The following is a 12971-nucleotide window of genomic DNA, read 5'->3' as shown; positions in this document are numbered from 1 at the left end:
CCACAGTAGACCCATAGAGACCCACGTAGACGCCAAGAACCCACAATTGACACATGAGAGACCACAGCAGACCCATAGAGACCCAGAGTAGACCCATAGAGAGCCACAGCAGACCCCACAGTACACCCATAAAGACCCACAGCAGACCCACTGAGACCACTAGAGAGCCACAGTAGACCCACAGAGACCCCACAGCAGAGCCACAGAAGACCATAGAGAACCACATTAGACCCATAAAGACCACAGTAGACCCACAGAGACCCACAGCAGAGCCCCCAGTAGACCCATAGAGAACCACATTAGACCCATAAGGACCCACAGTAGACCCATAAGACCACATGACCATAGAGACCCACTGAGACCATAGAGACCCACAGTACACCATAAGAGCCCACAGCAGATCACACTGAGACCCATAGAGACCCACAGGAGACCCATATAGACCCACAGCAGAGCCACAGTAGACCCAGTAGAAGACCCACAGCAAGAGAGCCACAGTAGACCCATAGAGCACCCCACAGCAGAGCCACAGTAGACCCAAAGAACCACAGCCAGACCACAGTAGACCCATAGAGACCCACAGCAGAGCCACAGTAGACCCATAGAGACCCACAGCAGAGCCACAGTAGACCCATAGAGACCCACAGCAGACTTACCTAGAGCCACAGTAGATGGGACCGCTAAGGTCCCTCTGCCTGCTGCCTCTGTCTGGCTCTGGGGACCAGCACTACAGTCTCACCACCTCTCACCTGACTATGGAATGGATGTGGCTGGATAACCCAAGCTGAAATGATGTAGTGGAAGACAAAAAAGGTAGGTAGCTCTCTTTTATTTCAGGGTTCAGCTAGAACTGCAAACTGTATTGTTAGGGGATCTGAAAAACCCTGAGCCAATGGGAAATTAGGAATATATGTATAATTATTTGACTACATGTACCGTACATATGAGTGAAAATAGCTGTAAGTACTGTAGTAGGGCTGGGATGATACCAGTATCACCATACTCTGTCTGTGTTATTGACTGTACGTTTGTTWATCCCATGTGAAACTCTGTGTTGTTTGTGTCACACTGCTTTGCTTTATCTTGGCCAGGTCGCAGTTGTAAATGAGAACTTGTTCTCAACTGGCCTGCCTGATTAAATAAAGGTGAAATAAAATAATGAAAATACTCGTAAGTAAAAGTGGTAAGAAAACAAAACAGGATACCAGCCCTAATGTTAGAAACAGACATCATTATGTTGTCACCCAGAGTCACATTGATTTATTGATTTATTTTCAAGCTGTAACACACAATATTTTACACAGCAGGGGTTTGGTCTGCTTTGTGTTTACATTTTTGCCATGGAAAAAATATTGCGATACTGATATCGTCCCGGCCCTAGTAGTCCGTTAGTTTACTCCAATCAGGGGAGGGGTGGTAGTGTAAAAAAAACTGGGGGATTTTAAATGATGCAAACAATTAAATTGATAGAACCCAAAATCAACCCTCAATATTAAAGCTGATCTAGCTTTGTTCAACCCCCCCCCCCAAAAAAAAAAAACGCTGACCAATGCTAAATAAAGTAACACCAGTAACCAAAGAATTGTCTCTCAATAATTGGGTAAATGCTCGCTCAATTAATAAAAAAAGGTGCATAAACTGTGCTTATCCTCCACTACACCACTGGTGATGAGAAACCTTGCCTGAGACCTGAAGAATCGCATTAGCTCCTCCATCTTGAATKCTAAGCTTTAGCTCAGCTAGCTAACACCGTTTTCATGCAGTTACCACTCGTCCCCTCTGACTCCTGAACACTACGCTCCTCATTGGTGTAATTATCAGACTCACAACTGGCTAGCCCTGACAATCTCTGCTACTACTATAATGGACAGCACTACAAGTGCAAGCTTTATGGAATAATCACAATGAATCTCTGCATCATAGGACTTTTTCCAAGTGGTGAGACCGCATGACATACAGTACTAGCTAACTTTGAATGTATGCTACAATCATGGAAGACTAGATACAGAAGTCTGCGAGTGACGTGTCTGAAAGATCCCTCTCGATTCCATCGAGGGCACATCAATATCACACAAGAAGGTCATGTGTTTCCAGCTTGGATTTCAAAGTGTGAGAGAGAAAGACAGGTGACGTTAATGCCTTAGAGCTGCCATGCCATTGGGTAATTCATTCACCTCTGTGGTTTCACAATCTAACACAGAGAGAAGAGATGTAATAGTCCCTAGAGGTCATACTTCATGAGAATGACTGAGAGCCCCTCTTGGGTGAATGAAGTAGAGKCCCATGAAACAATCAGAGTAAATTTCTACCTTCAAATGCTTTATACTGCCTTCCTGACCCTGTAGAGGAACACAAGGCTGGTCTGACATGCATCAAAACTACCCAGCTTTCTCTTTTCTTTCTTCTTTACATTGCTACTTTCTCTTTAAGGCTTTCTATGGTTGGGTGAGACATTAGAGCTGGTTTCTGTCTTTAAATGTCAGTATTGTTAAGACGCAGAATACAACTAAGTCCCTTTCCTCCCTCACTAGAAAACAAGAGCTAAAATACCTTTCTGGGGAAGTTGCCAATGGGGTTTTTACAGTACTACTGTATATATACKAGCAAAACTSCTTAARGACCAGGTMGTTGGTAAWWRAAGCRGTGCASTGTAAGATGAGTCKCTGATGGAAATAGSAGYGAATTMATTGCCAGCTTTCTTGTTTATCTATAGGTTTGGCAAATATGAAGTATGTTCCTATCACAGTAAAACAGGCAGCTCAATAAAACCAAAATACGTTACTCGAGTTCAGCTAGGCTTTAATGAGGTATTGTGAGAAGCTGCTAACAGCCAGCAGCTCATTTGAGAGATGACTGAGACTAAGAGAAGAGAGAGGAGAGGAGGGCAAGCAGCGAAGCATAGCATATGTACCCATGAGAATAGACACACACGGGAGAGATCCTTAAAGGCAATATGCCAGAGAGCTCTTCCTCTACCTTTAATTGAGAGAAGATGTTAAATTCTTTGTAACCCCTCCACAACCCATTACAGGTGAAGCCTAGCACCTGGCTCAGTTAGACGCCTGAAGATAGGAGGATCTCAGGGAAGGATTCAGGCGAAGGCAGAGGGCTGTAACTAACAACCTAGAACATTACAATATTGTCCAACAGCTCAGTCTCTTAGAATGTGAACAGTTTCAAATGTATTTAGTTCAGCACGCAGCGTTACTTACTACATCTTAACTTCCTGTTTATGAAGTATACAAATGTAAGAAATCTTTAGTACAAATACTCTGATAACTGCATCTRAACCATATGAGGCAGCATTTGACACTAGTTGTTCACTCTGAGGGCAATAGACGGTCACATTGGCTACCCACCTTTCATGTAAATTCATGCAAAAATGGAAGAGAACTATATTTGCATGTCATGCACAGTAGTGGCTTGAGGTGCTCATCCTTAGAATCACTCTTTGCTTGAGGATAACAGGCCTGGACCCGAAAAGAGTCCATATTTCATGGTTAGATGAAATATTTAAAGCCATTGATGACTTTAGAACRGTGAGGGGAGCTTAGAAAACAGTCAGAAACAGCTCAGAGAATGATTTAATAAAGTTATAGGGTTAAAGAAATCCACAAGAACGGGCAGGGCCTCTGAGTCTAAAATCCTCGTGGACTTTTCCTTATGTTTCTTAACAGGATGAATATGAGATTGGTTACAATTTTTTATAAGAATTTTCTTAATTAATCCAAATGCAAAATGAAATATCAAAACCCTGGAGGACTCGTCGTTTCACCAGAGCACCAGGTCAACATATTTTCCAGCCGTTAAAGAGGAACTTCACTGGGACGTCTTAAGACAAGCYGGGCCAGCTGATTGGTGTAAAGCTGGGGTGAGAATWGCAACATCAAATATAATGGATCGTTAGTTCATTGAATCGAGGGTCTGGAGTCAACTAAAGAATTCACAAATTAAAGTGTTTAGTTGTAAAATATGCAGATTAAATGGTTGAAATGAATGCACATCAAAGCCTTTTGTTAGGGCCAATTGGATCCCTGAACAGTCAACTCTATGGGTCTGACTGTCATGGGAATTGGTTGCCTCCTCCTTCCAGTTGACTAGGCTTTACCCCTACCCACTCACTCTCACTGTATTGTATTGGTGGAAGGAACTTGCTAGTAGGCTGGCGGGCAAGGCCTCTAAGAACGACAGATGACTGGTGAACTAAAAATACAAACTTTTTTAGCAAAGTGAAGGTTAGGTTATGGACCAAAGTCTTGGGAAAATGGGTGACAGATAATTTGATGGTATTCTCTGTTTTTTTCATGTTCCCAGAGCAGCCCCAGTAACAATGTGACTCTGACAGAATAAGTGAAAGAAAGAGACAGACATTAAAAGCATGACCTACCATGCCGCTGCCATCGATGTTCATCTCGATCTTCCCGTTGAAAGGTCCCCACGTGGTTCCCACAGGGAGCTGCTGCCGGCTGTGGATCCGACGCTCTCCATCCTTGTGGAACGCATCCAGCTCTCCTATAAAACACCAAGCATCGAAACAGTCATCATATCATAAAACACCAAGAATCTCAAAACAGTCAGCCAAATCCTCCAGTTCCCTAGAAAACACAGTCATTTGTAGAATTTGTCCTTAAATACACCTCAAAGATCATTGCAAAAGTGCTCCTCTTTTTTTTTCTGTGATAGCCATCTTGTGAAGTGTCCTGCTATTTGTTTTTGTTTATATACATACATATCATTTTTACAACGGACAAATAATAATATCCATAAAAAAATATGTTTTATTGTTACATGGCCAAGATAGGTGCAGTGAAATGTGTTGTTTTACAGGGTCAGCCATAGTAGGACGGCACCCCTGGAGCAAATGAAGGTTAAGTGCCTTGCTCAAGGGCACATTGACAGATGACTATTTCTTTCCCCCATGCATATAGATCTACAGTCCCTCATGTCCATAAAACACTAAACAGTGCAGGTTAAGCCATCTACTTATAAAGCCAAAATAATGAATCCATCATCATCATCATCAGTTGGAGGGTTTCAAATCAAAACAAATCAAAACAACAGGCCGGTAACCTTGCCTGAAAGGTGTCTTCTCTAGAGATAATCTCTGTGAGACATCGCAGGGCCAGGCTCAGTGACTGGCAGACAGCGAGAGAGGCAGCGGATTGATCCAGGAAGAAGCTAGGCCCCTTGTTAGTGCTGTGCACAGCTACACTTAATGAACTGTGTAACAGGATAGCACTGTTAGCGCAGCTAGTTAAAACACCCCCGCTATCTTATCTCTTAGATTCAGTGTACCTTTTTGGGACAGTGATTAATCAAATAGTTATGATAATTGGGGCCGTAGCGTGGTCACCGCTGGGTTTCTGGGGGGGAGGAAAGTCATGCAGGCCTCTCAAGTGCACATTTCCCCCTCAAGCGCTATCTGCTTTATCTTCCTGTGAACGTCTACTCTCCCTCTGACTGAACCCAAGTGTTATGATTGTCTTCAGCACTCTAACTTATCACCCTTTTATTGAGGCACATTTTCATATAATCTTCCCGCCTTTGTTACTGTAAAGTGAATGCAATATACAGTACGGCACAATCTAAACAGACGCAGAAGGTATTCATGTGTTTCTCATAGTTGATACGTTCTTACTGTAGTTACCGCACATATATAAACAATACATTTATAGTTTGCAACATTTTAACCTAGATGTGCACTGGTGTTGTAGCTAATCACTATTCTGGGCATGTATTCCATGCATGTTGAGTGAAGTGAAATGATCACTGAACTTTATAATAACACTCCTGTGATATAATGACCTATTCAGACGAGGTCTATTCTGTAAATATCAGCCTTGTATCAGTGACACGCTATTGTGTCAGTCTGTTTGTATGGAAATGCTTTCATCTAATGTGCTCCTTCTCATGCATAAACAACATTGGGTGACGGGTGGCTACGCTAACAATAGGCTACGTTGTTGTTGTTTCCTAAAGATCACACACACCTGGGTCACATCACACCCTGGAGTCAGGAAGAGTTCTCTTTACAAATAATTAATTCTCTTTTGATGCCATCAGTTACACACTCAGCTATAAAATACACCTACATTTCAAGAACATTACAGCCCAACAATTACTTGATGTTGGATAAATGTACAAATATATGCCAAAACTAGAGTAATATTCTCATCTCAATACTCTAAACGTTCCTTTCTGTATGATACCAATGACACCACTGCCTACTATATGTCCAGACAACTTTATTTTGTGGAAGAATTAACTAGGATGATTATCTCTCTCCTCCTCCTCCGCTCTGTCTGTAGCCCACTGCGTTACTGACGGTGTGGCGGAAGGTGGCTAAGCTCATTAAGAGAGAAATGATTAAACATTGGAGCACAGCTGGCCACCATCAGAGGCAGCAGGCTCCCTCAGTGCGATGCAAGGGAGAAGGAGCGCATGCAGCCACCGCTTGATGCATTCTGTCTGTCCTCTGATAAGAGCGAGGCCCTTAACCACTTGGATGCTAGTTCCTGTTTAGCCCTGTTGACACACCGACCGCTAGCTACAGCCATCCCCAGCGGGCGGGTAGTCTCTCAAATCAATTCAAGGGGCTTTATTGGCATGGGAATAGATAGATAATATACAAAAGTGAAATAAACAATACAAATGAACAGTAAACATTACACTCACAGAAGTTCCCAAAAAATAAAGACATTACAAATGTCATGTTATGTATATWWACATATACACAGTGTTGTAACGATGTGCAAGTGGTTAAAGTACTCTCTCTCTTTCTCTCTGTCTCTCTTCCCCCTCTCTCTCTGGTTGGTACGCGATGGGGGGATGATAGTAGGTGTGTGAGCGAGAAGGGAGAGGGGGGTACAATTCAATTGGAGGTTTGAGGTCCTCATACAGTGTCTGTGTGCCAGTTGTTTGTGTCCCGTACCAAATGTTGCCRGAGGACCTTGGCTTCCAGCTGGTGTGTCACATCTGTTGCAGATACAATCCTCCGACCTCAACAAAAACACCAGCTGAAAAATAATAAGCCTTCATACTTTATCTCTCCATTTGCCACCAGCATTTAGGAGTCCACTATCTATAGAWAAKYAATATATAGARATGCATTATGATAARAGACAACTGGTTTTATCTAAATGGGGRCTGTYGACAYTCTATACTCCCTGATATCTATGTRATMTTGGATGGTCAYAGCGAAGAWGCCTCCTTTGGYAAATCTTTAGCCCAGCCAAAATGAKCACTSTTTYTCAAACGTTTCCTCTCTGAGGTYCTGAGACTATTTTAAAAGAKTACAACTCAAGTGRCAAAACTCTCACCTTCTCACTCTGCTCATTTCTTTAATAAATCTTAAAGACAAAGTAAAAAATAAACACTCACTGTATTGAACCTTTTCTCACAAATCAAAGACAAGGCCTGAAGAAAGAGTGGCCTCCAGTGAGCTCCAGTACAGGGGGCTCTGACAAACCCTACCCCGCTCTGTCCCCCTCAACGTCGCTCAACACCCAATAGTGAAATGCCACGGTTCTTGGGCAAGAGGCAACTGATGATGTGACTAAAGAGTCACCCCCCTACCCCTCCCTCACCCCCTCCCCCATCGATAAGATCATCATCTGTCGCTAGACTCTGGGGTCTGTTCCTGCTCTCTCTGGTCTCCACTGATACTTGGCAGCCCAATGAATGTTCCTTTGTGTGTGGAGAGATCCTCCTCAGATAGCACCCAAGATGCTCCACGCTGGCATCTGTTTGTTTTGCTGTTATGCGGACAGAGGGACAGAGAGAAAGAGGAATAGGGAACCTCATCGTCTCTCTCTGCGTCTCTCTTCACTGGCATAGCTCAGAATGCTAATGAGCAGTGTCTCAGTGGCAGGGTGCCATCTTGGTGTGATTTAAAGAATAGATGGTGGAGGGGTGGGAGAGAGGGAGAGAGAGAGACAGACACCCCAAAGCTGAACCCATCACCTCTTTTATAAATCCACTATTAGATCTCCAATAACATGACCTGTTGTTTAAAATGAAGAACATTTGCCCTCACCTCCATTCAAGTGGTATCTATATAGGTACAGTCCACATACAGTAACACCGTAGTTCAATCCAAGTGAAGTATGTTCTGAATGGTGGGTGCAGTGGGTTCAGTAGTAAACAATCACTCAACTATAAGATCACTTTCTATGTGGCAATATGGCATTCAAGGGACTCAGAATGTTACCACAGAAATGTTACCACAAAATCTCAATGTATAAAATGTTGAACACTATGGTGGATTCCTAGTGGATGATGATGGATAGACTTTGTATTAAAATATTCTTCCATATAATAATGTACTCCACATCTCCTGGTGTGGAACTTCATCCAATTTGGATTAAACTTAATATAATTTCTCTTAAATGACAAATGACAGTGTTAGGTGGCTGCAGATTAACAGTGGTTGGACTGTAGCCATTTAAAACATGAATATTAGTTCAGTGACCAACTGAAAACTAAGACTAACCTTGGTCGCCTATACACATTCTAGTTATATGTATTTATACATAAATCATATTTCCATGGTTAAATATTCAACTAATAAAACCACTTGTCTATTATCCCTTGAATGTAACAATTGGAAACAAAATACAATCCAATGTAAATTTTTTTGCTTAAAAACAACAATTCACTGGATATTCAGTGTATATATCATAAAATGGTAACAATTGAAACCATGTCAATCTATGTAGAGAGGTGTACAGTAGAGTAAGAGACTGCTGTGACAACGTTCAATAATAATGTCTGTCAGTTCAGAGACGCAGCTATCACAACCATCGCTATTGACGGAACAGGTTATAGAAGTGCCAAATGGGATACAAATGAATATACCACATGGAGCATATAGAGGGTGAAATGGAACGTACAGTATCTCTCCACAAAAGGTGCTACATCTCTAAAGGAGCAGAGATGTGATATGAAATGTTACAGCTGAAGGAGAAATGCCAGTGCGCCTTGATAAGAGAGCGATGAACTTTCCTCCCCTTCCCCTAAACCTCCATTATCAGGTCCAAGAGAACAAAATGCATCATTTATAACCCAGAGCAGCACTATTATCTCTGGGCAAGACACTTGTTTTAAAACACAGATGGACCTTTTCCCTCCTCCTCGTCCACCTCTCCCTCTCTCCCAGACGAGAACCTCCTGCTTGTCTGGCTCACAGCCTCCTTTTGAGCAGCGGGAGGGAGGGGAAACTTGACCATTTTGGGAGAGCAAGTTTCCTAGACAACCGCATGTGCTAGGCTAAGAGGAAGGGGTGCAGGGAAAGGGTTGGCCCCTATAGGTCAGCCTTGTTTTGAGGACACTCCTATAGGTCAGTCTTATACACCATATTACTGTCCTGCTAATGTTCCTGGACCTTGTAGGCTAAACTGCTGAGAAAAATACATAACTGTTCCAAATGGTTGTCCAATCAGTCAGGCTATTTTTATACTTTTTTTTWACCTTTATTTAACTAGGCAAGTCAGTTAAGAATAAATTCTTATTTACAATGATGGCCTACCAAAAGGAAAAAAGCCTCCTGCGGGGTCTTGGGCTGGGATAAAAAATAATAATAATAATAAAGGACAAAACACACATCACGACWATAGACACCACTACATAAAGAGAGACCTAAGACAACAACATAGCATTGAAGCAACACATGACAACACAGCATGGTAGCAACACAACATGACAACATGGTAGGCTAGATGCAGTTATTTCAAAATCAATGTCACGATCGTGTGGAGGAGAGACGGACCAAGGCGCAGCGGGATATGAATACATCTTCTTTTATTAGAACGACGAAGATGAACACGAAACGAAACACTTATACAAACTATACAACGCTACAAACGAAAGTGCACACACAAGCTACTTACGTTCAACATAGACAATTACCCACAAACACCTAAAAGCCTATGGCTACCTTAAATATGGCTCCCAATCAGAGACAACAATAACCAGCTGTCTCTGATTGAGAACCAAATCAGGCAACCATAGACTTTCCTAAACACCTACACTCAACCATAGACATACCTAGACACATACACTCAACACAAACCCATACACTACAACCAACACCCCCTATACCATATAATCACCCAAAACACACACATACCCCATGTCACACCCTGACCTAACTAAAATAATAAAGAAAACAAATAATACTAAGGCCAGGGCGTGACAATCAATATGAATTCAAAACACCAGGCTTTTGAGCAGTTATTCAAATGACATAGGCTATTCACTGCAGTTTACAGACTAGACTAGAGTTTTGCACTCACTTGAAAACAATCATAACATTCTTCATACGCTTCTAACTTAGGCTATAGGCTACATCTCAAGGCTGTCTGTCTTCATTGTTCTGTTGCGTAAGTACACACCTTGCCTCTCCGCTGTCACGGCTACTCCTTTTAAATTTTGTGGAGCCCCAGGAAAAGCCAGACTACAAAAGCTTGTTGGATACATAGGCATATTTTCTTTAACGGCGGGAGTTGGAAAGGATAAACCTATATTTTCCTATAGTATTCCTATCTTAACACCGGGCTACATCCTGACAAAATAGGCCTACACCATATGAGTGGCCTGCTAATGTATATTTCTGGGCCTTGTAGGGAATAGACCCAAACTGATCAACATGGTTGCATAATCAGGCCTAGCCTGTAGGCCTATGCCGTTATTTGAATCAAAACAGGAGGTGTGAAACAAAACAGGAGGTGTGAGCAGTTATTATCATTAGGCTACATCACAGTTTACACCCTCTGGACAATACTTGTGTATTCACTAGATAACAATAATACTTTCCCCATTGCATTATGTTGTTGTAGCCCAGGTATAATCATTTTCTTGTCTAAAAACGTAGGCCTAGGCCTACTCAATAGTGGAGCTTTAAGTGCCCTTTGACCACAGAGCGCAGCCTGGAGGAACGCACTACTGATCTGCCATTTCACAATCTGTTCACTTATTTTTCTTGCACTTTGACAAGTAAATATTTAGCCTATAGCCCTAATATTTATCTAATGAATGGCCTAATATCTAGCTAATATTTAGCGTCTTACTTCAGCTATACATCCCTAGCCTCTCTCTCCCAGCTGTTCCTGTGCGCAATAGGCTATACGCCTCGGACGCGGCGTCCAGGAAAAGCTATAGGCTACAAAATCTATAGGACATTTATTTTGATCATGTTTTATACAAGGCCTTATAGCCCATTGAAGGAAAGAAGCAGGCTTGCCCTTGCTAATTGATTAATGTAAAACAGGCCTACAGCTTAGAAAATGCATGTTGGGAAAATTGAGGAACGAATATGCATTGGTGTGATCACTTTTGGCCGGTTATGATAACACTGTTGCACTGATGCTTTGCAAATAGTTGGACAGGATATACAGAGATGAGCACAGTGAAAAAGAAGACCCAAACGAATTGACAACTATTAGAAAAATTGAAATCACTTATAAACCACTTGAGCAACGAGGCAATGACATGCTGTAAAAGATGTGCAGGGTAAACAGCGCATGTTGTTGAATTGCTACATTTAGAACACAGCCGTTCGCGCTCCGAATGGTCTGAACAGTATTCCTGTGTTAGGACTCCGTGTTACCGTACCGCGTTAAACCCTGAATTGTCTGAAAACCAGTATCTGTGGCGTTAGAGACCTGTCCTGAATGGCTGAAACCAGTTTGTGTCTTGAGACTCGATGGCAGACCTATCTGTGCATTGAGCTGAGATGGGTCTGAACGTATCTCCTGTTGTTATTTAGACCTCGCTTGAATGGACTCTGAACACAGTATCTGTGCGTTAGGAGACCTCCTGAATGGTCTCGTGAACCCAGATATTCTGCTCGTGTTAGAGACCATGATGGTTGAACCTAGTATCTGTGTGTTTATGATGAACTCATGAGAATGGTCTGAACGCATATCTGTGTGTTAGGAGACTCCTGAAGGTGTCTGAACCAGTTATCTTCTGCGTTAGAGACTCGTAACTGAATGGGTCTGAACCAGTATTCTGCGTTAGAGACTCCTGATGGTCTGAACCAGTATCTCTGCGTTAGAGACCTCCTGAATGGTCTGAACCAGTATCTGTGCGTTAAGAGACCTCTGAATGGTCTGAACCAGTATCTCTGCGTTAGAGACCTCCTGAATGGTCTGAACCAGTATCTCTGGCGTTAGAGACTTCTGAATGGTCTGAACAGTATCTCTGCGTTTAGAGACCTCCTGAATGGTCTGAACCAGTACTCTGTGTGTTAGAGACCTCCTGAATGGTCTGAACCAGTATCTCTGCGTTAGAGACTCCCTGAATGGTCTGACCCAGTATCTCTGCGTTAGAGACCTCATGAATGGTCTTGTGTTACCACCTTATTAATAGTCTGCATGCAGTAGAATGTGTTGATCAGTTGATTGACAGGTGTAGGACTGTAGAACGATCAACTATAAACTTTCCTCTAGTGTGGATGCTCACCAAACGTTTTCTAGTTATGTAGCCTATAGTTTATAGTTATTTGATTGGTGGCCTTAACTCTGCCACAAACACAACTAACATTATTCTCACAACAAAACTATCCTACTAGTAGGTCTAGCTAACGTTAGCGAACTTGAATTAAAATAAATATAAAATGACACTTATTTACTTGACTTTTATACTCTGTAAATTAACTTTTTCAAATAATTTCTCTGGCAAATAAAGCGGCAGTCGAATCCATCCCTTCCGTAGTTTGGCTGTGCCCATAGAAACGTTTGAAAATGAGGTGGATCGATCAGAAAACCTTGTTTTGAGGACACGCCTTATATGTCAGATTTGTTTTGAGGCTCACAAGACAGGCAAGGGTTTTGTTGGGGGAAAAGTTAAACAGGCCATAGAGATTAGGGCATTTTAGCCATAGATATAGATACTGTCTATGATTTTAGCCCTGACACAAAGGAGAGGACCAGGGATATAACACTTTCTATTGATTCTGGCCGGGTTGAGAC

General features: G+C 42.2%; 1 protein-coding gene across 1 annotated transcript in view; it reads right to left on the bottom strand.

Moving 5' to 3' along the window:
• The window catches only part of zfpm2a (zinc finger protein, FOG family member 2a), a 122209-nt gene that overhangs the window by 89378 nt on the left and 19860 nt on the right, over positions 1 to 12971 (bottom strand). The window contains 1 exon segment of the mRNA XM_070437310.1: positions 4388 to 4512. Coding sequence (XP_070293411.1) covers positions 4388 to 4512 — 125 coding nt within the window.

Source organism: Salvelinus sp. IW2-2015, linkage group LG35 (assembly GCF_002910315.2).
Source record: "Salvelinus sp. IW2-2015 linkage group LG35, ASM291031v2, whole genome shotgun sequence".
Lineage (NCBI taxonomy): Eukaryota > Metazoa > Chordata > Actinopteri > Salmoniformes > Salmonidae > Salvelinus > Salvelinus sp. IW2-2015.
This window is presented reverse-complemented; position numbering and strand designations above follow the sequence as displayed.